Source organism: Lagenorhynchus albirostris, chromosome 10 (assembly GCF_949774975.1).
Source record: "Lagenorhynchus albirostris chromosome 10, mLagAlb1.1, whole genome shotgun sequence".
In the NCBI taxonomy this organism is placed as follows: domain Eukaryota; kingdom Metazoa; phylum Chordata; class Mammalia; order Artiodactyla; family Delphinidae; genus Lagenorhynchus; species Lagenorhynchus albirostris.
Window position 1 is genome coordinate 64,465,930 of NC_083104.1, and position 26,183 is coordinate 64,492,112.

At 40.5% G+C, this 26,183-nt stretch overlaps 1 protein-coding gene across 3 annotated transcripts in view; it reads right to left on the reverse strand.

The window, feature by feature from the left end:
* Positions 1 to 26,183, reverse strand: part of NUDT3 (nudix hydrolase 3) — a 107,281-nt gene that overhangs the window by 65,689 nt on the left and 15,409 nt on the right. Inside the window, exon 2 of one of the 3 annotated variants that reach the window (XM_060162623.1) lies at positions 16,747 to 16,806. The exons of the other annotated variants lie outside the window; for them this stretch is intronic. Within the exon in view, the coding sequence (XP_060018606.1) occupies positions 16,747 to 16,749 (3 nt within the window). The 5' untranslated portion in view covers positions 16,750 to 16,806. The remainder of the gene's footprint in view (positions 1 to 16,746; positions 16,807 to 26,183) is intronic. 3 annotated transcript variants of the gene reach the window in all.

Genomic DNA, 26,183 nt, shown 5'->3' on the forward strand with positions numbered 1-26,183 from the left:
CAGGCTCCGGTCGCATAGGCTCAGCGGCCATGGCTCACGGGCCCAGCCGCTCCTCGGCATGTGGGATCTTCCCAGACCGGGGCACAAACCCGTGTCCCCTGCATCGGCAGGCAGATGCTCAACCACTGCGCCACCAGGAAAGCCCTAAATAAATCTTATATAATTAAACAACTACTGTAAGAGTCACAAGAAACTGATAACACAGGTTGTCTTATGCGGAAAGAAACTGGGTAACTGGGGGAATAGTATGGAAGGGAGAATTTTCACTGTATCCCACTTGTGCCTTTTAAATTTTGAACCATGTAAATGTACTGCCTATTCAAAAGTAAATTTAACTTAAGAGCTCATTAAACATTATAAATGACCAAATGAAGAACAATTCTGAATCTTCTACGAACCACATTTTTTTTTCACATCTTTATTGGAGTATAAATGCTTTACAACGTTGTGTTAGTTTCTGCTGTATAACAAAGTGAATCAGCTATATGTATACATATATCCCCATATCCCCTCCCTCCCACCCTCCCTATCCCATCCCTCTAGGTTGTCACAAAACACGGAGCTGATCTCCCTGTGCTATGCAGCAGCTTCCCACTAGCCATCCATTTTACATTTGGTAGTGTATATATGTCAGTGCTCTCTCTCACTTCGTCCCAGCTTCTTCTCCCCACCGCCCCCCAACCCCGTGCCCTCAAGTCCATTCTCTACATCTGCGTCTTTATTCCTGCCCTGCTACTAGGTTCATCAGTACCGCTTTTTATAATTCCATATATATGCGTTAGCATATGGTATTTGTTTTTCTCTTCCTGACTTACTTCACTCTGTATGACAGACTCTGGGTCCAACCACCTCACTACAAATAACTCAATTTCATTCCATTTTATGGCCGAGTAATATTCCATTGTATATAGGTACCACATCTTCTTTATCCATTCATCTGTTGATAGACATTTGGGTTGCTTCCATGTCCTGGCTATTGTAAATAGTGCTGCAGTGAACACTGTGGTACATGATTCTTTTTGAATTATGGTTTTCTCAGGGAATACGCCCAGTAGTGGGATTGCTGGGTCATATGGTAGCTCTATTTTTAGTTTTTTAAGGAACGTCCATACTGTTCTCCATAGTGGCTGTATCAATTTACATTCCCACCAACAGTGCAGGAGGGTTCCCTTTCCTCCACACCCTCTCCAGCATTTATTGTTTGTAGATTTTTTGATGATGGCCATTCTGACTGGTGTGAGGTGATACCTCATTGTGGTACAAACCACATTTAAAGGCATTATCATATGTTCAAATTCCCTACATATGATAATTTGCTCTATAATGCATCTTAAAATGTAATGTCAGGAAAAGTCTATTTCTATATTAACTTGTATGTGTTCTTTTATCAGACATTAAAAAGCCATTACGCCTATCATCTTTTCTTCTTTCTTTTTAGCTAATGCATGGGAGAACTAGATTTAGCAGACAACTGTTCATTCCTGGAACATCTCTTCCACAGATCTTTCTTAATTTTTAGCTGATCTGTTTCATATATTTTTTATTTATTATTTTTTTAATTTTTTTGGCCACACCACATGGCATGCAGGATCTTAGTTCCCCAACCAGGGATCAAACCCACGCCCTCTGCAGTGAAAGCGCGGAGTCTTAACCGCTGGACTGCTGGGGAAGTCCCTGTTTCATATATTTTTAATGCAAGCTCTCTCAAATCTTTTTCTTAAAGTAAAGAATATCAAAATTATAAATTAGGGCTTCCCTGGTGGCGCAGTGGTTGAGAGTCCGCCTGCCGATGCAGGGGATGCGCGAATGCCCTGGTCGGGGAAGATCCCACATGCAGCGGAGCGGCTGGGCCCGTGAGCCGTGGCCGCTGAGCCTGCGCGTCGGGAGCCTGTGCTCCGCAACGGGAGAGGTCACAACAGTGAGAGGCCCACGTACAGCCAAAAAAACACCAAAAACCAAAAAACCTCACAATAAGAAAATGACCAACCTAATTAAAAAACAGGTAAAAGACCTGAACAGTCACCTCACCAAAGAAGATATACAGATGGTAAATAAACATATGAAAAGATGCTCAACTTCATTTGGCATTAGGGAATTGCAAATTAAAAAAAAAAAAAAAAAGGCGATACCGTTACACACCTATTAGAATGGCCAAAATCCAGAACACGAAAACACCAAAGGCTGGTAAGAATGCAGAGCAACAGGAATTCTCATTCACTGCTGGTGGGAATGTAAATTGTACAGCTACTTTGGAAGACAGTTTGGTGGTTTCTTACAAAACTAAACATACTCTTACCAAAGGGTTCAGCAATCATGCTCCTTTGTGTTTACCCAAAAGGGTTGAAAACTTGTGTCCATACAAAAACCTATACACAAACATTTATAGCAGCTTTATTCATGATTACCAAAACTTGGAAGCAACCAGGTGTCCTTCAGCAGGTTAATGGATAAATATCCAGACAATGGAATATTATTCAGTGCTAACTATTAAGCCATGAAAAGACATGGAGGAACCTTAAATGCATACTACTAAAGGAAAGAAGCCAATCTGAAAAAGCTACATACTGTATGATTCCAACTATGACATTTTAGAAAAGGCAAAACTATGGAGACGGTAAAAAAGATCAGTGGCTACCAGGGACTACAGGAAGGGAGAGATGAATAGGCAGAGCATGGAAGATTTTTAGGGCAGTGAAACTATTCTGTATGATACTCTAATGACGGACACATGTCATTACACATTTGTCAAAATCCACAGGATGTACATACAACACCAAAAGTGAATCCTAATATAAATTATGAACTTTGGGTGATAATGACATATCAATGTGGAATCACTGATCGTAACACACGCATCACTCTGGTGGGTGATGTTGATAGTGGGGAAGGTTAAGTGCGTGGGGGCAGAGGACATATATGAGTACTCTGTACTTTCCACTCAGTTTTGCTGTGAACCTAAAATTGCTCTAGAAAATAAAGTCTATTAAAAAAAAAAGTATTAGGGACTTCCCTGGTGGTCCAGTGGTTAAGACTCTGTGCTTCCACTGCAGGGGGCACGGGTGTGATCCCTGGTTGGGGAACCAAGACCCCACATGCTGTGTGGTGTGGCCAAAAAAAAAAAAAGTATTAAAATATATTTTTTAAAGGTATTGAATATATTTTTAAAAGTTATTGCTGGATTCCTTTAAAGGACTAGTAAAGGCTCAATCTGAACTCACAGGATTATTAGTAACAGTTGTAACTAACATTTTTATAGCAATTTAGAATGTCCCAAGTGCTATGCATGTAAATATAATCTAACTTAATTCTCACAATGACCCTAGGAATGAGATGATGTTAGTGGACATATTTCTATTTTACACTTGAAGAAACTGTGGTTTCAAGAGGGTACAAACCTGAAGTACACACATGACTACAGTAATCAAGACGGTGTGGTACTGGCACAAAAACAGAAATACAGATCAATGTAACAGGATAGAAAGCCCAGAGATAACCCACAAATATATGGTCACCTTACCTTTGACAAAGGAGGCAAGAATATACAATGGAGAAAAGGAAGCCTCTTCAATAAATGGTGCTGGGAAAACTGGACAGCTACATGTAAAAGAATGAAATCAGAACACTATCTAACACCATACACAAAAATAAACTCCAGATGGATTAAAGACCTAAATGTAAGACCAGATACTATAGAACTCTTAGAGGAAAAACACTCTTTGACACAAACTACAGCAAGATCTTTTTTGACCCACCTCCTAGAGTAATGAAAATAAAACCAAAAATAAACAAATGGGACCTAATGAAACTTACAAGCTTTTGCACAGCAAAGAAAACCATAAACAGGATGAAAAGACAACCCTCAGAATGGGAGAAAATATTTGCAAATGAAGCAACTGACAAAGGATAAAACTCCAAAATATACAAACAGCTCATGGAGCTCAACATCAAAAAAACAAACAATTCAATTAAAAAATGGGCGGAAGAACTAAATAGACATTTCACCAAAGAAGATATACAGATGGTCAAGAGGCACATGAAAAGATGCTCAACATCACTAATTATTAGAGAAATGCAAATCAAAACTACAATGAGGTATCACCTCATACAGGGCAGAATGGCCATCATCAAAAAATCTACAAACAATAAGTGCTGGAGAGGGTGTGGAGAAAAGGGAACCCTTCTGCACTGTTAGTGGGAATGTAAATTGATACAGCCACTATGGGGGTTCCTTAATAAACTAAAAATAGAACTACCATATGACCATAGTATATGCCACAACTGGGCATATACCCTGAGAAAACCATAATTCAAAAGGACACATGTGGGCTTCCCTGGTGGCACAGTGGTTGAGAGTCCGCCTGCTGATGCAGGGGACATGGGTTTGTACCCCGGTCCAGGAAGATCCCACATGCCGCGGAGCGGCTGGGCCCGTGAGCCATGGCCGCTGAGCCTGTGTGTCCGGAGCCTGTGCTCCGCAACGGGAGAGGCCACAGCAGTAAGAGGCCCGCATACGGCCAAAAAAAAAAAAAAAAAAAGGACACGTACCCCAGTGTTCATTGCAGCACTATTCACAATAGTCAGGACATGGAAACAACTTAAATGTCCAATGACAGATGAATGGATAAAGAAGATGTGATACATATATACAATGGAATATTACTCAGCCATAAAAAGGAACGAAATTGGGTCATTTGTAGAGATGTGGATGGACCCAGAGTCTGTCATACAGAGTGAAGTAAGCCAGAAAGAGAAAAGCAAATATCGTCTATTAACTCATATATGTGGAATCTAGAAAAATGGTACAGATGAACCTATTTGTAGGGCAGGAATAGAAACGCAGACGTAGAGAACAGACATGTGGACACGGCGGGGGAAGGGGAGGGTGGGCCGAATGGGGAGATTAGGTTTGACATAAATACACTGCCATGTGTAAAATATATAGCTAGTGGGAACCTGCTGTATAGCACAGGGAGCTCAGCTCAGTGCTGTTATGACCTAGATGGCGGCGGAGCGGGGGAGGTCCAAGAGGGAGGGGATATAGGTATACATATAGCTGATTCACTTCATTGTACAGCAGAAACTAACACAACATTGTAAAGCAATTTTACTCCAATAAAAAAAAATTAAAAATTAAAAAAACAAACAAAAAACATGTTCTTTCCTCCACACCCGACTCCATTTGACGGCTGTAGCACTATCCATTAGCTAACACTCGTGAGAGTCCTGGGAGTCTGCAGCTGAATAAAGGGCAAATAACACTTGTTGCAGCTTCAGTTCTACAGCAAGTGGTTTAAATTTGCAAAACATGCTCAGCATATACAGTAACAATCACAACACTCAAAGCTAGCGAGAATATCATCTTCCTCTCCACTTTTCTGGGTAACCAAAAGCCAACAGATGTTTATAACTGGTTTATGATCTGTGAGGCTGTATTATACACTAGCAGGCGTGCCAAGGTTCCTTCGGTTCCAAGCCAGCAGAGCTTGGGAGTCCTCCAGATTCACACACTCACCTCAAGAAGGATAAGGGGTTACTTAGGTCCCTTTGCAAGTTAACAAGTACTGGCTTTTAGTCACTTCCACTAGAGGAAGGTAGCTATGCAAAATATATTAGCAGAAGTGACAAACAAGGGAAATAAAAACACAAAGGGCAGACTTAACTCCTCATTCACCTGCAGCATTGATAAATAACTGAATTTTTATCCTAGCCCATTAAAAGGAGGGAGGGAGGGAAGCAGGCTTCTCATTTAAGGGTAGGTAGCAAACTCAGCAGTTGTGGGAGATTAGGGAGTCTTGGCAGTGGGAAGTGGGCCCAAAATAGACGTATTAAACACCACTAGGTGAGAGTTCCGATCAGCACATATTTTTAGTAATTGCACATTTATAACTTTCACATGTCCAGTTCAAAATTAGTCTAGCTATCAGTCTCTTGAAATGCCAGAAAAATGATTCCTACTCCACAGGCATCCTCACAAAGGAAAAAATCATGTAGTCAAAGCCCAGCACTGATTCTGCCGCTGCGCTGGATGGAACCTTGTAACCCATCTTGACAGTTACAACTGTCACTCCCACCATTCACCTTTACTCACCCTGCACCCCTGCCTCCAGTCAAAAGGAACTTCCTCTACCCTCCATGCTTGATTTGTGGGTGGGGGTGATGGTGTGGCAGCCTAGGGAAAGCAGGAAGAAGAGAAATGTGGCAGAGACTCCTGGTTGTCTCCCAAAATCTGTTCCCAGCTTCATCCTTGGGAAGCTACACAAGGAATCCATTTGCTAACTAACCAGATTGAGTTAAGTTCTCAAACTTGACCACACTTTGTTTCAGGTCACAAATTTCTCTGCTGGTATTTTCTACTGCTGTCAAATTACAATATTACGAAGACTGTTTTTATCTACCTCTGTTGGACATCAAGAAACATGTTTAGATGATTGTAAAAAGTCAGAAAACAAGACTGGCATAGGAAATTGTAATAGCTCTTAAGTTGTCCTTATTGTCAGTCACTGCAAATATAACTAAATTTAAATGAACTAAGGTTTTGCTCTCACACAGAAACTCAAGCCTTTTGTTCTCTAGCACTGAAAAGACTCCTGCATCATTTTCAATGTTTCCAACAAGAGTTTAACCTGTTGTTTCCCTTCTGGAGAAGCTTTTTTAAAAATGCTTATATTTTTAAATATGTATTTTTACTAACAACAATTTCGAAATTGATGACAGCACCTAAATCTAAACAACAAAAAAATCAATATGTAAATCCTACCCATCCTTTGAGATACTATCAAAACAAATGATTATCATGTCACAACCTATAATAGATCATTGAATCTATTATAGTTGAATACAGGATAGAGAAGGAACACTAGTATAAAAATGTAAGTTTACAAGGAACATAAATATATTTATGTAAATTTCTTTCAAAATTATTTCTACGAGATCTGTAAGTTGCATTCAACGGATCAAAATCTGTATGTGACATGAATATGTCCCCATACAATAGCAAAAGAAAAAATATAATGATAAGTAATATCTCCATCTTGACTTTTTACTAGTGGGAATTAAAGGTTACTCACACCTTCAATGTTATATACTGAAAGATACTGTACTTGCAAAAAGCATCCTGAAATCTCTCATTTTTCATCAGTTAGAAATAAAATTATTCTAAAATAATGAAACAAACTAGTAGTTTAATTTAATGGTAAAAATTCCAAACTTCATGTTAGCAACTTTTGTCTGTTTTGTAAACCATAATGCATAGCTACATCTCACTGTGCGTTTTAATATGCATTAAGTACTAAACAATTTACCTGTTGACAAATCACTTCTCTTATGTGATTATTTTAAACTATGTGAATGAGAAAGGTAGAAATATATATTGACATTCACTGATTCATTCAAAAACTATCTCTTGGGAATGTGTATTTGTCTTGTCTAGGCACTGGGCTACACTGGTAAGCAAGACAGAGGAGACTGCTGCTGTCATGGACTCAGTGTTAAGGGAGGGAGCCATGTAAAGGGGAAATATGGTAATATTAGACAGTGATAGGTGCTAGGAAGAAGATGAAAGAGCATGATGTGACAGTGTGTGACTTGGAGAGCTATGTTAAAGAGAGCCAGGGAAGACCTCTCTGAGAAAAACCAATAAATTGATCTAAAGTGATTCATCTTTTACTTAAAATCATTTGTTTATCACATGCCACCCCAGGATGGTGAAGAGATTTTTAAAAAATTTCTACAGACGATTACAGCTAGCCATGAGCTGAGCAGGGGCCAAGAGGGTCTTCTCAGGAACCGTAAGCAGCACAAGCAGCTAGCTGGTAGAGACTCCAGAGACAGGAGACTAATCCTGACTTCTCCCTAAAAGGACTAACACAAGTGCCTCTGCTAAGACATGTAATACTCATAATCTTGGAGACAAAGCCAAGATTTCCTAGAGGCAGTTTATTATAAGTCTATTACCCGAAAGATTAAAAAGAAAGGAAATTGTTGAATAAGACCCTGAAACAATATTTAGAAAGTGTTACATTTTTTTCTGGTTTATTTTAAAGAATTGATGACTCCTCAAAGAACATGGCAAGTGTTACTCAAAGTCCAAAGAAAATGTTTCTGACTACTTGCACCTGTCCATTAGGACAGACTTTGCTTTGCTGCCTTCCTGGCCCCATTCTACAAGACATCTTCGGGATGTTCTCTGAACCCAAACATGACCATATCCTTTGCTCTGAAGAGGGTTAAGAGAGCACAGTTCCAATTCAGCTTAGTTCTTTGGCCTCAGTGTGAGAAACCATGCTGTCACGTAACCTGGAGAAAGGCACAGAATTTGAAGTTTAAGGAGTTGGTAAGATGGTGAAACTGGCTGCCTTCCTTCTTCCTGTGCTTGGTCTTCACACTGTGATACCACCAACCATCCTTCAAGTTCAGGATCCTTCAGCCATCCTAGATTCAAGTCAGAAACCTAGGAGTCACCAGAGTCAACTTCTCCCTCTCCTTGACCTCTCATATCCGACCTGTTACCAATTCTGGGATCTTCCTCTCTACATCTCTGAAATCTGTCCACTTCTCTCAGCTCCTCTGCCACTAACCTGATTCAAGGCATTTACCTGGACAGAATTACTATAGTGACTGCCTAACTCGTCTCCCAATATATGTACTCTCCCCGCTCCAGTCTACTCACTCTCTGCAGTCCAAATTATCTTTCAAAACAAAAATCAAGTTTCCCACCTACTCCTGCTCTTATTAAAACCCTTCAAATGCCTTCCATTACTTTTAAAATCACAACTATAATCAGATGAAACAAGATTGACCAAGTACTGATGAAAGCTAGATGATAAGTACGCTGAGTGTCTCTCTTCTGTATATGTTTGAAATTTTCCACAATAAAAAGTTTAAAAATAATGAACAACCAAAAAAACAAAGAAAGACCATGGCTGACAAGGATTCCATGGTCTGGCCCCACCTACCTCACTTCATGCTTGTACTCTGCACCTCTGCAGCACTGGCCTAATTTCATTCTTCAACTGCTCTAAGCTCCTTCTTACTACAGAGTGTTTGCACATGCTGTTCCCTCTATCTGGAACGCTTTCATTAACTCCTACTCAGAGATCAGGGCAGCCTCCCTGAGACACCCCTGCCCACTATGTCCATATCAAGGTCTTTTGTCAAATGGTGCTATTAATTGATGTTCCTTTTTCCTAGACAATGTCACCTCAGTTTGTGAGCAAATATTTCTGAATGTGGTTAACTGTAAACTTCATAAGAGCGGAGTCTGTATTTTTGCTTATCAGTGAATACTAAGCATTTAGCACAGGACCTGGAAGAGAGCCAGCACTTTAAAAGTGGTTGTTGAATGATTACTATCTAAGACTACCAAGGGAATCGCTTTCAAATTTTTATAACAAAACACATTCTAAATTTATAAAAAATTATTTGTTATTTTGGTCTCAGTTTCCCTCAAGTTGCTACAGAGAAATCGTTCTTATTTATTCCCTTTGGAGAGTCTTTCCTTTGAGATATTGGAGTACTCAACATTCCTGTGATGGAAGTATCATGATTACCAACCAAAAATAACCACACAAATCCACACCCTGGTCTTGTCTCACTCTTCTTCATAGTTGCTTCTCCTCCTCCCTCACCCAAATCAACATCAAAGGACTAGAAGACACTTGCAGATAAATTCCCTAACAGACCCCAGAAACTTCCTTTCAGTTCCTGCTCCAGATGGCTGGCAAGCAGATATCCCTTAGGGATGCTTCAGCAGAGGCCCCAGGACTTCGCTCCGTTCTGCTTCCCTTGTGATTACCACTAACACTCCTTCTGCAATATATTCCAGGCATCATCACAGGGCCATTTACTTTGTATCATGTGGTAAATTGACATTAAAAGGGCTTATCTTTTCATTTTATCAAAACTTCTAGGAGACAGGCATAAAACAGAAGCTAGAAACTAAATCTGATTTAAATGATTTTATTTTATCATGTTAACATTCAGTGTAACAATTCATGTAACTAGAGAGTGACATCCTGAACATTAATTCAATATTTCTTAGAACTACAGGGCCATTAAGACCCTAAGAAATAAATGGCCAGCAAGGAGACTAAAGTTATCAAAATATCTTCTAGACAAAAAAGCACATGAAGCATCTGGCACAGGCTTCATGAATTAATTCAGACATCATCCAAATTCCAAATTTATAATTGAGGAACCAAGTAAAAATTTAACTTTAGTCTATCTATGACCTGTGAAGTAAATCAACAGTAGAGTCAAAAAAAAAATGTGAACATCCTCAAGTACTTGTTCATATGAAAATAATCCGTGTTAACTACAAATCACTCTTGTCAGGTAAGGCTAAACAGGGAGGACCCCCCCCCCACCCCGCTGACAGGGAACACTCTAATGCTATGTAAATATGTATCTGTGAATCAAGAAAGCTCCACAATATGTTGTTCAAACTGCTAACTGGCATTATTACTGGTAGATAAATCTGAATTAAGAAGGTTCTTTAAAAAAAAAAAAAAGAGGTCCCATTATACTTTTAAATCATATTTTTGAACACAAAATTGGCTTCTAACACCAGAGCAGGAAAGTAAGCAAATTTTAGAATTCCTCTTAAGGAATTTCTTTGAGGCAACCATTCTTCATAAATTAAGTAATTACCAGGACATCCCTGGAGGTCCAGTGGTTAAGACTCCGCGCTTCCACTACAGGGGGCATGGGTTCAATCCCTGGTCGGGGGACTAAGATCCTGCATGCTGCACGGCACAGCTAAATAAATAATTACTAAAATTATAAGAATAAGACTGTCTACTCAAAAGCTGAATAAGGGTACTTAAAGACCTTCATGCATTTTTAAAAACTTTTTTGCCAAGTTCAGTAAATAAAAAAAGTTTAACAGAAATTATCTTTTTATCTAGAAAGGAGAGTTAAGACTGCTTTATCATTTGCTAATTATAAAACCAGTGCTAGAGGAGAAACCTTCTGAAAACTAGATAATTCTCTTCCTGCAGGTAAGGCTGCATTTCAATTTTAGACAGATGGAGCCCATCTTTAAGGAAAGACTTAATAGCCTATTACAGTGTTTATTTGCTGATTGTCACTGGTGTCAGATGTTTGCCCTTGTATTTAACTAACTCCCCCTGCTATCATTAGTCCCATTCTGGTGTTTACTGGATGTTGAGTAACCTGCTTACATATACCAGACCACTTATTAAGTAATCCCTCTTCTGTGGCTCTTCCTCTGGTAGTTACTAGAAGACTTAGGTATCCTGTACTGCCAATTAATTGTATGCATGGTGGCACTGACCAAATGTTTAAGTAAGCCATTCAGTGTGTCTACACCAGCCTCAAGTATCAGAGCCCTTGAGAAGGCTGTTCATGTCTATCACTCCACAGAGCTAACTTCTTTGGCAGAGAACTTGGTGTCAAATTCATTGTATCAATACAATTTGCCTGCCATATCTTAAAATGTGTATAGACATTTTTTTTTAATCAGTCTTCTATTTCTTTGTCTGTCAGCATAATGCCTATGGGTGGAATTAGATGACAGCTTCCAGTTCTGAACTCCCAGGGAACCAGGGAAAAGCTTTGCCTGTACACATGATTCTTCTGGTAAAGTTTGAGCTTTTTTTTTTTTTATTGGAGTATAGTTGCTTTACAATATTGTGTTAGTTTACACTGTACAGCAAAGTGAATCAGCTATACGTATACATATATCCCCTCTTGTTTTTTAAAATTATTTTATTTTATTTATTTTTGGCTGCGTTGGGTCTTTGTTGCTGCATGCGGGCTTTCTCTAGTTGCGGTGAGCAGGGGCTACTCTTTGTTACAGTACACGGGCTTCTCATTGCAGTGGCTTCTCTTGTTGCAGAGCACAGGCTCTAGGCACGTGGGCTTCAGTAGTTGTGGCTCACGGGCTCTAGCGCACAGGGTCAGTAGTTGTGGTGCATGGGCTTAGTTGCTCCGCGGCATGTGGGATCTTCCTGGACCAGGGCTCGAACCCATGACCCCTGCATTGGCAGGTGGATTCTTAACCACTGCACCACCAGAGAAGTCCCTATATCCCCTCTTTTTTGGATTTCCCTCTCATTTAGTTCACTACAGAGCACTGAGTAGACTTCCCTGTGGTATACAGTAGTTCTCATTAGTTATCTATTTTATACCTAGTACGTCTACGTCTAGGTCTGTGTCTCTATTTCTGCTTTGTAAATAAGATCGTCTACACCAATTTTTTCAGATTCCACATATATGCGTTAATATACAATATTTGTTTTTCTCTTTCTGTGAAGTCTGAGCTTTAACCCCAGCCAGCTTCAGAATTACTCAGTCCAAAATATAGTGCCAATTCTGCAGAAAGGGCTGTGATCTTCCTGAGCACAACCAAGACAATTATCATTATCAAGAAGCTCCTAGATCATCAATCCAGAATGCAAAAGAAACAGGTTAATAAGGACACTAGAACTCAACCTACAACAATGTAACAGCTGGGGCAGGCAGGGAAACAACTGCAACAGTAAGCTGATCAGCCTGATCACTTCAGCAGGGATAGCCAGCTCTTTCCTAGCATGGTCACTGTGCTATCTTTAAGAGGTGACACCAACCAAGACGAGATCCATAAATCCTGGTCTCAGCCAGACAGTAAAATTCTCTCCAAATAAGAAAAAAGAGGGCTTCCCTGGTGGCGCAGTGGTTGAGAGTCCGCCTGCCGATACAGGGGACACGGGTTCGTGCCCCGGTCCGGGAAGATCCCACATGCCGCGGAGCGGCTCGGCCCGTGAGCCATGGCCGCTGAGCCTGCGCATCCGGAGCCTGTGCTTGCAACGGGAGAGGCCACAGCAGTGAGAGGTCCGCGTACCGCAAAAAAAAAAAAAAAAAAAGAAAAAAGAAAAAAGGGGTAATCATCTATGTATTGTCTTTTCAAACTTACATATGAAATAACACCAGTCTACAACATCATTTTTAAACACAAAAAAACCGTGATAATATATGACATGCTAAGGATCAAGAGCAAAGAAAGAACTGCAAAAGCATGGAAGAGGCAGCACTGGTTTTTGTTTATTTTGCTGCTTCTCCTAAAGTTAACTGTTTAAAGGCTTTGACTTTGATTATACACTTTAATAATGAACCTAAATTTGGATTTCATTCAAAAGAGTAAATATTAAGCAACATACTTTCAAATGCATAAAAAAAATCATTGATTAGGCGAAGTCCTTAAACAGTTCTAGGAATGGATGACTTGACAAAAATGTGAGTTATGAATCTGTTTGCATTTCTTCCTTCATTAGGAATCATTTGGGGGAGTTACCGGTGGTCTAGTGGTTAGTATTCGGCGCTTTCACTGCCGTGTCCTGGGTTCGATCCCTGGTCAGGAACTGAGATCCCACAAACTGCGGGGCATGGCCAAAAAAAAAAAAAAGAACTCATTTGGCCACTGGTTTTACAGATCTGCGTTTTATATCAAAGTTAATAAACACATTTATGGACTTCCCTGGTGGTCCAGTGATTAAGACTCCGCGCACCGGGAGCCCGGGTTCCATCCCTGGTCAGGGAACTAGATCCCGCGTGCCACCAACGAAGATCTTGCACACAGCAACGAAGATCCTGCAAGCAGCAACTAAGACCCAGCGCAGCCAAATACATATTTAAATATTTTTTAAAAAGTTAATAAACATATTTTATATAACTGATGGTTTTTTTCATTAGTGTTATTAGCATATAAAACAGACCTGATTAATCAACTGTTTTTACCCTTTTGATTTCCTATTAATAAATTTTTCTAACATTTTTATACATTACCTATAAAAAAACCTGTAAGTTATAATATGACCATTAAAACAAGGATAATTCTAGGGTAAAACCTGACTGTGAAAGCTAATCATTGGAGCACATATAAAACATTGCACCCTAATCAGACAGTACACTTAAAAATATTCCTTGACATGGAGGATAAGATGTTATAAATTTAAATAAACTTAAAGAAATTTAAGGGCTTCCCATGTAGCACAGTGGATAAGAATCCGCCTGCCAATGCAGGGGACATGGGTTCAAGCCCTGGTCTGGAAAGATCCCACATGCTGCGGAGCAACTAAGCCCCGTGCACCACAACTACTGAGCCTGCACTCTAGAGCCTGAGAGCCACAACTATTGAGCCTGCAATCTAGAGCCCACGAGCCACAACTACTGAAGCCTGTGCGCCTAGAGCCTGTGTTCCGCAACAAGAGAAGCCACTGCAATGAGAAGCCTGCGCACCACGATGAAGACCCAACGCAGCCAAAAATAAAATAAATTAAAAAAAAATAAATTTAAGTATACCTCATTTAGTGAGAACCTTGAACCAAAATGGGAAGTTCTGTAATGGTTAATCCTAGAATTCACTTGAGATAACCAGATGTGAAACTCACAAGTAGGCTAATTTGTTGCTATATTACATTACCCCAGACTGTCCTTTTGCAGCTTCTTTGCCATTTTCACAGCTGTATTTGACATTGTGTATTACCCTTAATTGCCCCACCCTCAATCTCTTGGTTTTTTGTTTTGCTGAGAATATAGAACACCCACATGTTTCCATCTCTACATTCACCTACCCACCTACATCCACGCCCACATACCCTGCCTCTCCTTCTGGTACTACAGAGGCACTATCTGTGCTCCAGGTGAAAATCAAACCCTCCACCTGTGCATTAGATCTTCTCTCTGCCCTACTTAAGGACATTGCTCCAACAATTCTCCCCCCCTCTTCTGCACCATAACATTTTACCTTTCTCCCAGATCAAATCATTTCCATCATCATAAAACATGCTTTAATTTCTCCCTTAAGAAAAAACAAAACCCTCTCGACTCTACATCCCCCGTCTATCTACTGCTCCTCTTTATAGCAAAGTTATTCAATAAAATTGTCTACAATAACCGATGTATATTCTCCTTTACCCATTCTCTCCTGAACCCACCACAAACAGAATTTCATTCCCTATCAAGGTCACCAATTAATGACCTCCAATGGTCAACTCTCAATCTTCATCCCACTTGACGCATCAGTAGCCTTGTCATGGTGACATTCACTCTGCGTTGAATCAATCTTTCCTTGGCTTCCAAGACACATACTCTTCTGGTTTTGTTGCCCCCTTGCGTGCTACTCTTTCTTTAACTCCTTGCCTCTAAATCATGCAGTGCTGAGGGACTTGGTCCTCAAGTTGTCTTCTCTTCTATACCTACACTCTCTTTGTGATCTTGTCCAGGCTTGTGACTTAAAATACCACTGACAGGCTGACAACTTCCAAATTTATATCTCTAACCCATACTTCTCCCCTGAACACCAATTTCTATGTACAGCTATTTTTCCCCATCCCAAACCTGCTCCTTCAGTAGTCTTCTCCATCCCAGGAAATGGCAGCTCCACCCTTCCAGTTACTTTGGTCAAAAACCTTAGGGCCATCCTTGACCCAACTCCCATTTCACACTCAACCAATTAACAAAATCTCACCTTCAAATATAATCCAATTGTGACCTCATACCACCTCCTCTGCCAGCATCCTGATCTAAGCAATCCTTAGCTCTTACTTTGATTAAAGTAGCAGCTCCCTAACTGGTCTCTCTGCTCCCATCATTGCCCCTTTGCTGACATAGGCTATTCTCAACACAGAAAGAAGGGAAACCCCTTTTAAACTCAGATCATGGGCTTCCCTGGTGGCGCAGTGGTTGAGAGTCCGCCTGCCGATGCAGGGGACACGGGTTCGTGCCCCGGTCTGGGAAGATCCCACATGCCGCGGAGCGGCTGGGCCCGTGAGCCATGGCCGCTGAGCCTGCGTGTCCGAAGCCTGTGCTCCGCGACGGGAGAGGCCACAACAGTGAGAGGCCCGTGTACCACAAAAAAAAAAAAAAAAAAACAACAACTCAGATCATATCCTTCTTCTGCTCAAAACCCTCTAATGACTCCCCATCTCACTCCAGATCCACATCCTCATATTTCACTGCCAAAGTCCTTACAAAGACTTTGATTAAATGAGATTATATCTTGTAAAGCTCCTAACACAGTACCAGGCAAAAAAGCACTTGACTAATAACAATGCCCTTCCTCCCATCAGAGTTTCACATCCGGCTGCAGTTACAGTCACTTAGTGCAGCAGTTCTCAAAGACTCCTGAAGGGCCACAGGCCTCTGAGGGGCCGGTACTATTTTCATATTAATACTAAGATGTTATCTGCCTTTTCCACTCTTATTCTCTCAGGTGTATACAGTGGAGTTTTCCAGAGGCTACATGCCATCACTCTGACAACTAATGGAATGTGTGCTTGTATAGTCTTGTGTTATCTGGAATTTTCTAAGATAACAGGTTTAGGGTACAAATACGTTTTTCAGAGATTAACTCAGTTTCATCTCAGTTCTGCACTCTTACCAGCTATCATCACTTACACATGCTATTCCTATAAACTGAATATTGTCTAATATACATATCGATAACTTCAATTCTGAAGCTTTGCTTATGCCTACACAAAAACACAAGCAGTACATTTTGTTTTATTTTGCAATGTTTTTAAATTTTTTAAACTTTTCTAAATTTTAAAATTTTATCTAAAACTGCTATTTTAACATTTTATGCCTGTAACAACATTTTATTCCCAAATAAAAGAAAATGTGTCTATAATAACTTTTTTAGATTTAAAAATGAATTGTTTCCTTAAAAAAGGAAGGTTAGAAGACATGATTTCTCAAACCACAGCTGTACCATCCACGTCAAAAGATGATGAAAAAGATGAAACTGACCATAGCAGGGAGTTGTCTGATTCATGAAAGAGGAGTCTATGCCAAGAAAACTGGATGAAACTGAAATAAGAAACAAAAATATGATGGCTTGATGATGTTAATTATTTACCTTATTGTGTCTTATGCAATGACATTTTCTAATATTATTACTGAGGTACCATTCTGAGGCTAATCATTTCGAAGTTTTTTTGGTTTTGTTTGTTTGTTTTACTGCTATTTATTTATTTTAGATTTTTTGATGTGGACCACTTTAAAAGTCTTTATTGAATTTGTTACAATATTGCTACTGTTTTATGTTTTTTGGTTTTTTGGCCCCAAGGCATGTGGGACCTTAGCTCTCTGACCAGGGATTGAACCTGCACCCCCTACACTGGAAGGCAGAGTCTTAACCACTGGACTGCCAGGGAAGTCCCTCAAAGTTTTTTAAAAAATAATATTTTATACACAGTGATTAAGCAGGATTTATTCCAAGGATGCAAGGATAGTTCAACGTCTGCATATCGATGAATGCGATACATCACATTAACAAAATGAAGGATAAAAATTTATATAATCATCTCAATAGATGCAGAAAAAGCTTCTGACAAAATTCAACATCATTTATGATAAAAACGCTCAGTGAGGGGCTTCCCTGGTGGCGCAGTGGTTGAGAGTCCACCTGCTGAGGCAGGGGACACAGGTTCGTGCCCCGGTCCGGGAAGATTCCACGTGCCGTGGAGCAGCTGGGCCCGTGAGCCATGGCTGCTGAGCCTGTGCATCCGGAGCCTGTGCTCTGCAACGTGAGAGGCCACAACAGTGAGAAGCCCGCATACCGCAAAAAAAAAAAAAAAAAAAAAAAAGCTCAACTTAGTGGGTATAGAGGAAACATACCTCAACATAATAAAGGACACATATGACAAACTCACAGATAACATCATACTGAAGGCCAAAAAACTGAAAGCTTTTATTTTAAGATCAGAAACAAGACAAGGATGCCTACTCTCACCACTTATTTTCAACATAGTACTGGGAATCCTAGCCAGAGCAATTAGGCAAGAAAAAGAAATAAAAAGCATCCAAGTCGGAAAGGAAGAAGAAAAACTGTCACTATTTGCAGATGACATGACCTTCCTTACAGAACACTCTATCCACCAAAGTTAAACAAATTCAGTAAAGTTGTAGGGTCCAAAATCAATATATAAAAATCAGTTGCATTTCTACACACTAACAATGAACTATCAGAAAGAGAAATTAAGAAAAAAATCCCATTTATGATTGCATCAAAAAGAATAAAATACCTAGGAATAATTTAACTAAGGAGATAAAAACTATAAGAAACTGAAGAAGGGCTTCTCTGGTGGCACAGTGGTTAAGAATCCGCCTGCTGATGCAGGGAATATGGGTTCAAGCCCTAGTCCAGGAAGATCCCACATGCCACGGAGCAACTAAGCCCGTGCACAACTACTGAACCTGCGCTCTACAGCCTGTGAGCCACAACTACTGAGTCTGTGTGCCACAACTACTGAAGCCCACACACCTAGAAGCCGTGCTCTGCAACAAGAGAAGCCACTGCAATGAGAAGGCTGTACACCACAATAAAGACTAGCCCCCATTCACCACAACTAGAGAAAGCCTGAGTGCAGCAATGAAGAACCAATGCGGCCAAAAAAAAAAAAAGAAAGAAACTGAAGAAGACCCAAATAAATGGACAGTTATTCCATGCTCAAGGATTAGAAGAATATTGTTAAAATGTCCATATTACCCAAAGCAATCTACAGATTCAATGCAATGCCTATTAAAATTCCAATGGCACTTTTCACAGCAATAGAAAACAACAATCCTAAAATGTGTATGAAACCACAAAAGACTCCAAATAGCCAAAGCAATCTTGAGAAAGAAGAACAAAGCTGGAGGCATCATGCTTCCAATTTCAAACTATATTACAAAGCTATAGTAATCAAAAGAATATGGTACTGGCATCAAAACAGACACAGATCAACAGGAAAGAATACAAAGTACAGAAATAAACCCCTGCATTTATGGCCAATTAATGACAAAGGAGCCAAGAATATACAATGGGGTAAGGATAGTCTCTTCAATAAATGGTGTTGAGAAAACTGGACAGCCACATGCAAAAGAATAAAACTGGGCTACCATCTTACCCCATATACAAAAATCAACTCAAAATGGATTAAAGATTTGAACATAAGATCTGAAACCATAAAACTCCTAGAAGAAAACATAGGGGGTAGCTCCTTCGCATCAATCTTAGTGATGATTTTTTAGATTAGATACCAAAAATAAAGGCAACAAATGCAAAAATAAACAAATGGGACTATATCAAACTAAAAAGCTTCTGCACAGCAAAAGAAATCATCAACAAAATGAAAAGGTGATCTATTCAATGGGAGAAAATACTTGTAAATCATGTATCTGGGGACTTCCCTGGTGGTCCAATGGTTAAGACTCCACGCTCCCAATGCAGCGGGCCCAGGTTCAATCCCTGGTCAGGGAACTAGGTCCCGCATGCAACAACTAAGACCCAGTGCAGCCAAATAAATATTTTTAAAAAATCATATATCTGATAAGGGGTAATATCCAAAATATATAAAGAAGTCATACAACTCAACAGCAATAAAAGATCTGATTTTAAAAACAGGAAGAGGAACTAAATAAACATTTTTTTCAAGGTGACATCCAAATGGCCAACAGGTACGTGAAAAGGTGCTAATCATCAAGAAAACATCACTAATCACTAATTATCAGGGAAATGCAAGTCAAAACCACAATGAGATATCAGTTCAGACCTGTCAGAATGGCTGTCATTAAAAAGACAAGAGATAACAAGTACTGGATATGGAGAAAAGGGAACTTTGTGCACTGCTGGTGGGAATGTAAATTGGTTTAACCACTATGGAAAACAGTATGGAGGTTCCTCAAAAAATTAAAGATAGAACTACCATATGATCCAACAATCCCATTTCTGGGTATATATCCCACGCAAACAAAATCACTATCTTGAGAGATACCTGCACACCCGTGTTCAATGCAGCATTATTTACAATGGCCAAGACATAGAAACAAACTAAGAGTCCATGAATGGATGAACGAGAAAAAAAAATGTGATACACACCCCCACACACAATGGAATATTATTCAGCCATTAAAAGGAAACCCTGCTCTTTGTAACACTGATGGAACCTCAGGGAATTATGCTTTGTGAAATAAGACAGAGAGAGACAAATACTGTATGATCTCGATTATAGGTGAAATCTAAAAAAACTGAACTCATAAAAACAGAGAACAGATTGGTGGCTGACAAAGGTGGGGGTGGGGTGGTGTGCCCATGGTCAAAAGGTACAAACTTTCGGATTTTGGGGGGGTTTTTTGCCACGCTGCATGGCTTGTGGGATCTCGGTTCACCGACCAGGGATTGAACCCAGACCACAGCAGTGAAAGCTACCAGGGAACTACGTGGCTAACCACTAGGCAACCAGGGAACTCCCCAAACTTTCAGTTTTAAGAGAAATATCAATAAGTTCTAGGGATGTAATGTACAGGATGGTGACTACAGTTAACAATATTGTATTATATATTTGAAAGTTTCTAAGAGAGTAAATCTTAAAAGTTCTCATCACAAGAAAAAACATGTTACAGTGCAGAAACCAGAAAGACCTCACCTTAACCAAGCAATCAAGGTTAATATCACCAGTAATAAGACACACTGACATCATGTACCCTTTTTTTTATGGTGGTTTTGTCTTTTATTGATTTATTTTTATTTATTTATTTATTTTTGGCTGTGTTGGGTCTTCATTGCTGCGCACAGACTTTCTCTAGTTGCAGCGAGCAGGGGCTACTCTTCGCTGCAGTGCACGGGCTTTTCCTTGCAGTGGCCTCTCTTGTTGCAGAGCATGGGCTCTAGGCGCGCGGGCTTCAGTAGTTGTGGCCTGTGGGCTCAGTAGTTGTGGCACACTGGCTTAGTTGCTCTGCAGCATGTGGGATCTTCCCAGACCAGGGATCGAACCCATGTCCCCCGCATTGGCAGGTGGATTCTTAACCACTGTGCCATCAGGGAAGTCCCCATCATGTACCCTTTGATATGATGCAATGACAAGGGCACATCACTTCTGTGATATTATTGCCAAAAATGCATGACCTCAATCTAATCATGAGAAACCACCATTAGACACAAGTTAAGGAACATTCTGCAAAATAACTCACTACATACTCTGTGTGAGACTCAATTTTCTTCAGATACTTATATTGAAAGACTCTGAATGCAGTAATGAAAACCCAGCTATCTTCAATTAATTCAGACATTAAAGAGATTTGTAAAACCTGTAAAATACCACCACTCTTTTCACTAATCTCACATTTGCTTCTTATTAATGAGCACTAGGGGAAGAGGGTGGTAAACGGAGGGTGGTAATTCTTTAAGATGGTTGGTTGCCATATTCCAAAAAAATGTGTACTTCATGAGACTGGAGAAAGATAAGCCAATAATTATTACAGTTGCCAAATATTATCTTCTTTTGTGATTTAACAATGTCATTTACAACAAGAGTGGAACATTTAAGTAAATTTTTCATCCACTCAATGGGTACATAAACATTAAAATGTGTATGCAGAGTTCAGATTATAAAAAATGTTTATTATACAGGAAAAAACAGATTATAAAATTGTATTTAAATAAATCACAAAGTTATAAAAACTAAAAAACCATAATGATTAAAGAAAAGAATTTCCTCCTTATGTTTTAGAAGAAATTATTTGGAGGTTGAATGGTATTTATCCGCACAACAACTGTGGGCCTACTATGTGAAGAGCACCATGGAGAATAAACTATGAGAGACACATTAGAACTCTGGTAATTTATAATCTAGTGGGCTCAAAAGAGGGGGTGTTTTTCCCACATTTGCTACAGTGAGTGTGAAATATCTTTATAATGGAAGAAAACTAATAAAACTGCCTTCAAAAATATTTCGCTTTGGTATTCAAAATATGCCCAAAAAATCCATGTTTCTGATAAATTCAACTTCTTCCCACAATACACACATGCTACCTCCGGATGCATGATCAGCTGCAGCTAAGGGTGACAATGAGCAACAGATGCTGCTGAAGTTGGTACAGATTATGCTCCTATAATTGTATCACAGCCTCTCATTCCACCTGCTTTGTTGTGTTTTGTTTTGAATGCTAGTGTGGGGAGTCAGTTTTAGAAACATATCTTTATTCAAATTTCTCCATTCCACTCATTTAACTCCTTTTGTGGATCTGTCAAAAGAAATTTATATTCTTTCTACCTCTGTACATTATTTTACCAGAAATATCACAGTAGACGGGTATGAACACCCTTCTGGTTTCAGGTCCCTTATCTCCCTGAAGTGACTAGAAAGACCATGTCTTAGTTTACTTCTACAAATTTAAAGATTCTATAAACTTAGGTCCTACCTCCTTCCATATAAAGCCCTTTCAAAGTAAACCCACACAGCTCCATTTATGCATTAAGTCCTTTCTTTCCCAGTTCCTATATTTTTGGATCACAGTCCACACCGAAGTCTATCTTTGTGCAGCTGTGTTAGGCTGTCATGATCAGGATCTGACTTTTTTTATGCCTGCACAATTTGCATTAATGTAATGACAACAAAATTCTACTCACCCTTCAATACCCAGATTTACTTCTTTCCCGCTGTTTCCAACTTCCCAATTCAGCACTAGTCACTCCTCTGTAGCCTAAAGCCTTCGGGAAAGGGTTTTCTTACAATACTTACAACTATCTGTTGACCATTGTGATTCAGGCCTTAGTAACAATGGCTAACAATTCCTGAGTGCTCAAGATGGACCGGGAGGCACTTTATCTATCTTTCTTCACTCAGGTTTCATAGCAACTATAGGAATTAGGCACGACTTATTCCCATTTCACAGATGAAAAAACTGACTCTAAGCCTCCCACTCTTCTGATCTTACACGATACTCCCAAATCAGTCCCAGACCTTGGAACATCTCCACTGTTCCCCTTCCCCTCTCCAGCTCCTATGTGAAAAGGGATAAGGAAACATACAAAAGTTAAACACCATCAACTCTATCCTCTTTTGAGCCCAATAGATTATAAGTTACCAGAGTTCTACAAGTGTCTCTCCTGCTCATAGTTTACCCTCCATGGTGCTCTATACACAGTAGGCCCACAACTGTTTCTAAGGATACATACCATTCAACCCCCAACCTTAGAAACTATCATTTCAATCCCAACCAAACCACTGCAACTCTGCCAGACTTCTTGCCTCTCAAATTCCTATCACCAGACCACTTCCAGTAAATATACTTCACTTCTCTTTCTCAGAAGGATGGGGTCATCTGGAAGGAGTTTTCTCAAATTCGCATCAGTATAATTCAGGCTCTAGGTTTGTTTCCTTTTTTCTTTTCTTTTTCTTTTCCTTTATTTATTTGGCCGCACTGGGTCTTTTTAGTTGAGGCACATGGGATCTTTGTTGCTGAGTGGAGGATCTTTAGCTGCGGCATGCGGGATCTTTACTTGCAGCATGCAAACTCTTAATTGCAGCACGCGGGATCTAGTTCCCTGACCAGGGATCAAGCCCAGGCCCCCTGCATTGGGAGTCCAGAGTCTTAGCCACTGGACCACCAGGGAGGTCCCTAGGTTTTTTTCTTTTATCCACCCTCCAGTCTCAGTAGAAAGTGCATTTCTTTCCTAAAACCTGTCCTAATCAACCCAAATCTATGAGTCCATCTCACCATTTTACTGGAACAGCTTTCGAGAGCCATCGTTCATTCCATTACTCCATCTCACGTTCACACTATTTGACTGCTCTAGGTCTGACACTATCGCCCACCATTCCCTTCTGAAATGTTCTCCTCCCTCTCTGGCTGCTATGGGGCCCCAAGCTCAGGCCCTGCCCTCAGCTTTTCTCCTTGTGCATTTTCTCTTATGCTGACTCTCCATTCTCCCAATCTAAGTCCCTGACACTCAACTCTCTACCCATAGTCTTGACTTCTCACTCCTCTAATCCCACAACATCAGTTCACTGCATTACTTCCAATTTGACATGACAAAAACCAAAGTCTCATCTTCTCTCCAAAACCAACCTCTCTTCTAAATTTCCATTTTTCCTGTCACCCAGGATCAAAATTTTAAAGTCATCTTTAACCAAAACCCCCTTCAGGGATTTCCCTGGTGGCCCAGTGGTTGAGAATCTGCCTTCCAATGCAGGGCACACAGGTTCGATCCCTGATCGGGGAACTAGGATCCCACATGCCACGGGGCAACTAAGCCCACTTGCCTCAACTACTAAGACCGTGCGCCACAACCAGAGAGCCTGTACGCTCTGGAGCCCGCACACCACAGCGAAGGATCCCGCATGCCGCAGCTAGGACCTGACACAGCCAATAATAAATAAATATTAAAAACAAAAACAAACCCCCCCTTCATCTTTAACATACCATCCTTCACTAAATCTGTCCATTCCTTTGATTGCAACTCCTCCTACTTCAGTCCTTCACTTCATTCCCCTGCTGCTATGGCTCTCAATTCTAGCACAGAGTAGCATTCTCCCAACAGTTCCTTGTGGTGAAAAGCCCAGCGTTTATCCTACATTCCAATCTCAAGCCTTTCCACAACAACCCTTTGAAGGACAATTATGGTTCCCCACTGTGGGATCAAACCAAAGTCCTCATCCTCTGAAATCAAGGTTCTACACCATAAACCTCCCCCTTCACCCTGCCACACCACTAGCCCCACCCCAGGCTCAGGAGCTCAGTCTCGAGCATGCAACAAGCTCATTCCCAACCCCAATCATAGTGAGCCCCCTTCTCCTAACATACCCTTTCCCCTCCTTCCTATCTATCTAAATTCCATCCATTTCTTAAAGCCCAAGATTGACTCTTTCAGTATTTTGCCTCCAACCTGATGTACCTCCAAAACACAGCTCTTTTTTTTTTTTTGGAGGTACCTCGCAGCTTGTGGGATCTTAGTTCCCCAACCAGGGATTGAACCTGGGCCCCAGCAGTGAAAGCACCAAGTCCTAACCACTGGACCACCAGGGAATTTCCTACATATTTTTCTATTTGCTCCAAGTACTGTTAAGTCTTGCCTTTTCAATTTTTCTATCTGACCCCACACAAGACCCACAGTAGCCACATGTTCAACTGTACTGAAATGGCTAAAGAAAATTTAATTCATCAGTTTAGAAAAGTATCTTCCTGGAGACTAGGGAACATGTCCACAGTTTTAAAAATCATCACTGCACCTAGAATAGTGCTTTGTATAAAGTAAGGACTCAATAAATTCTTGTTAACCAATATAGAACTTGGTTACGATGTGCATTTTAAGAAGCATCCTACAGGGCTTCCCTGGTGGCGCAGTGGTTAAGAATCCTCCTGCCAATGCAGGGGACACAGGTTTGAGCCCTGGTCTGGGAAGATCCCACATGCTGCAAAGCAACTGGACCCGTGTGCCACAACTACTGAGCCTGCACTCTAGAGCCCACGACCCACAACTACTGAAGCCCACGCGCCCTAGAGCCCGTGCTCCACAAGAGAAGCCATGGCAATGAGAAGCCCGCATACCACAACAAAGAATAGCCCCAGCTCACTGCAGCTAGAGAAAGCCCGTGCGCAGCAATGAAGACCCAACGCAGCTGCAAATAAATAAATTTATTAAAAAATAAAAAAGAAGCATCCTACAGTTTTCATAAGCTTGCATTTTTAAAATTCATTTTTTATCTGAACCTTGACACCCATAAGTTTTAAAATATTAAAAATTCACACATTCTCATGGGGCTTCCCTGGTGGCGCAGTGGTTGAGAGTCTGCCTGCCGATGCAGAGGACATGGGTTTGTGCCCCGGTCCGGGAAGATCCCACATGCCGCGGAGCGGCTGGGCCCGTGAGCCATGGCCACTGAGTCTGCGCGTCTGGAGCCTGTGCTCTGCAGCGGGAGAGGCCACAACAGTGAGAGGCCCGCGTACAGCAAAAAAAAAAAAAAAAAAAATCACACATTCCCAAATATTCTATAGCTCAACTCTAAAAAGAGAAACCATAAGCATCAAGGGTAGGTGGGTATGATGCTGGTAAGCGTTTCATAAAAATATCAGTTCAGGTCAGTGTTAGTTAAATTTGCTCTAATTTGACTGGATTATTTTTTGGCCATTTAAATTTTACAAACTTTAGCATGAAAAAATTTTTACCACAAAAAAGGGAGGGGGGATGTTAAAGTCTGCTCCATAAATAAAACGGAAAAGCTCTCCCAGAAAAATAAATAAATGAAAATTCTGACGCAAGACACAGACATCTGTCTGGTACACTGGATTAGTAAGGAGGTTACCTTAAAAAACGACCCAGGGGGTATATTAGACAGGGTTCTTGGGTTGCTAGAACAGAAACCAAGTCTGGCTGTCTGTAGCCAAAAGGAATGTAGTGGAAGAAACATCAAAGGCTCAGAAAA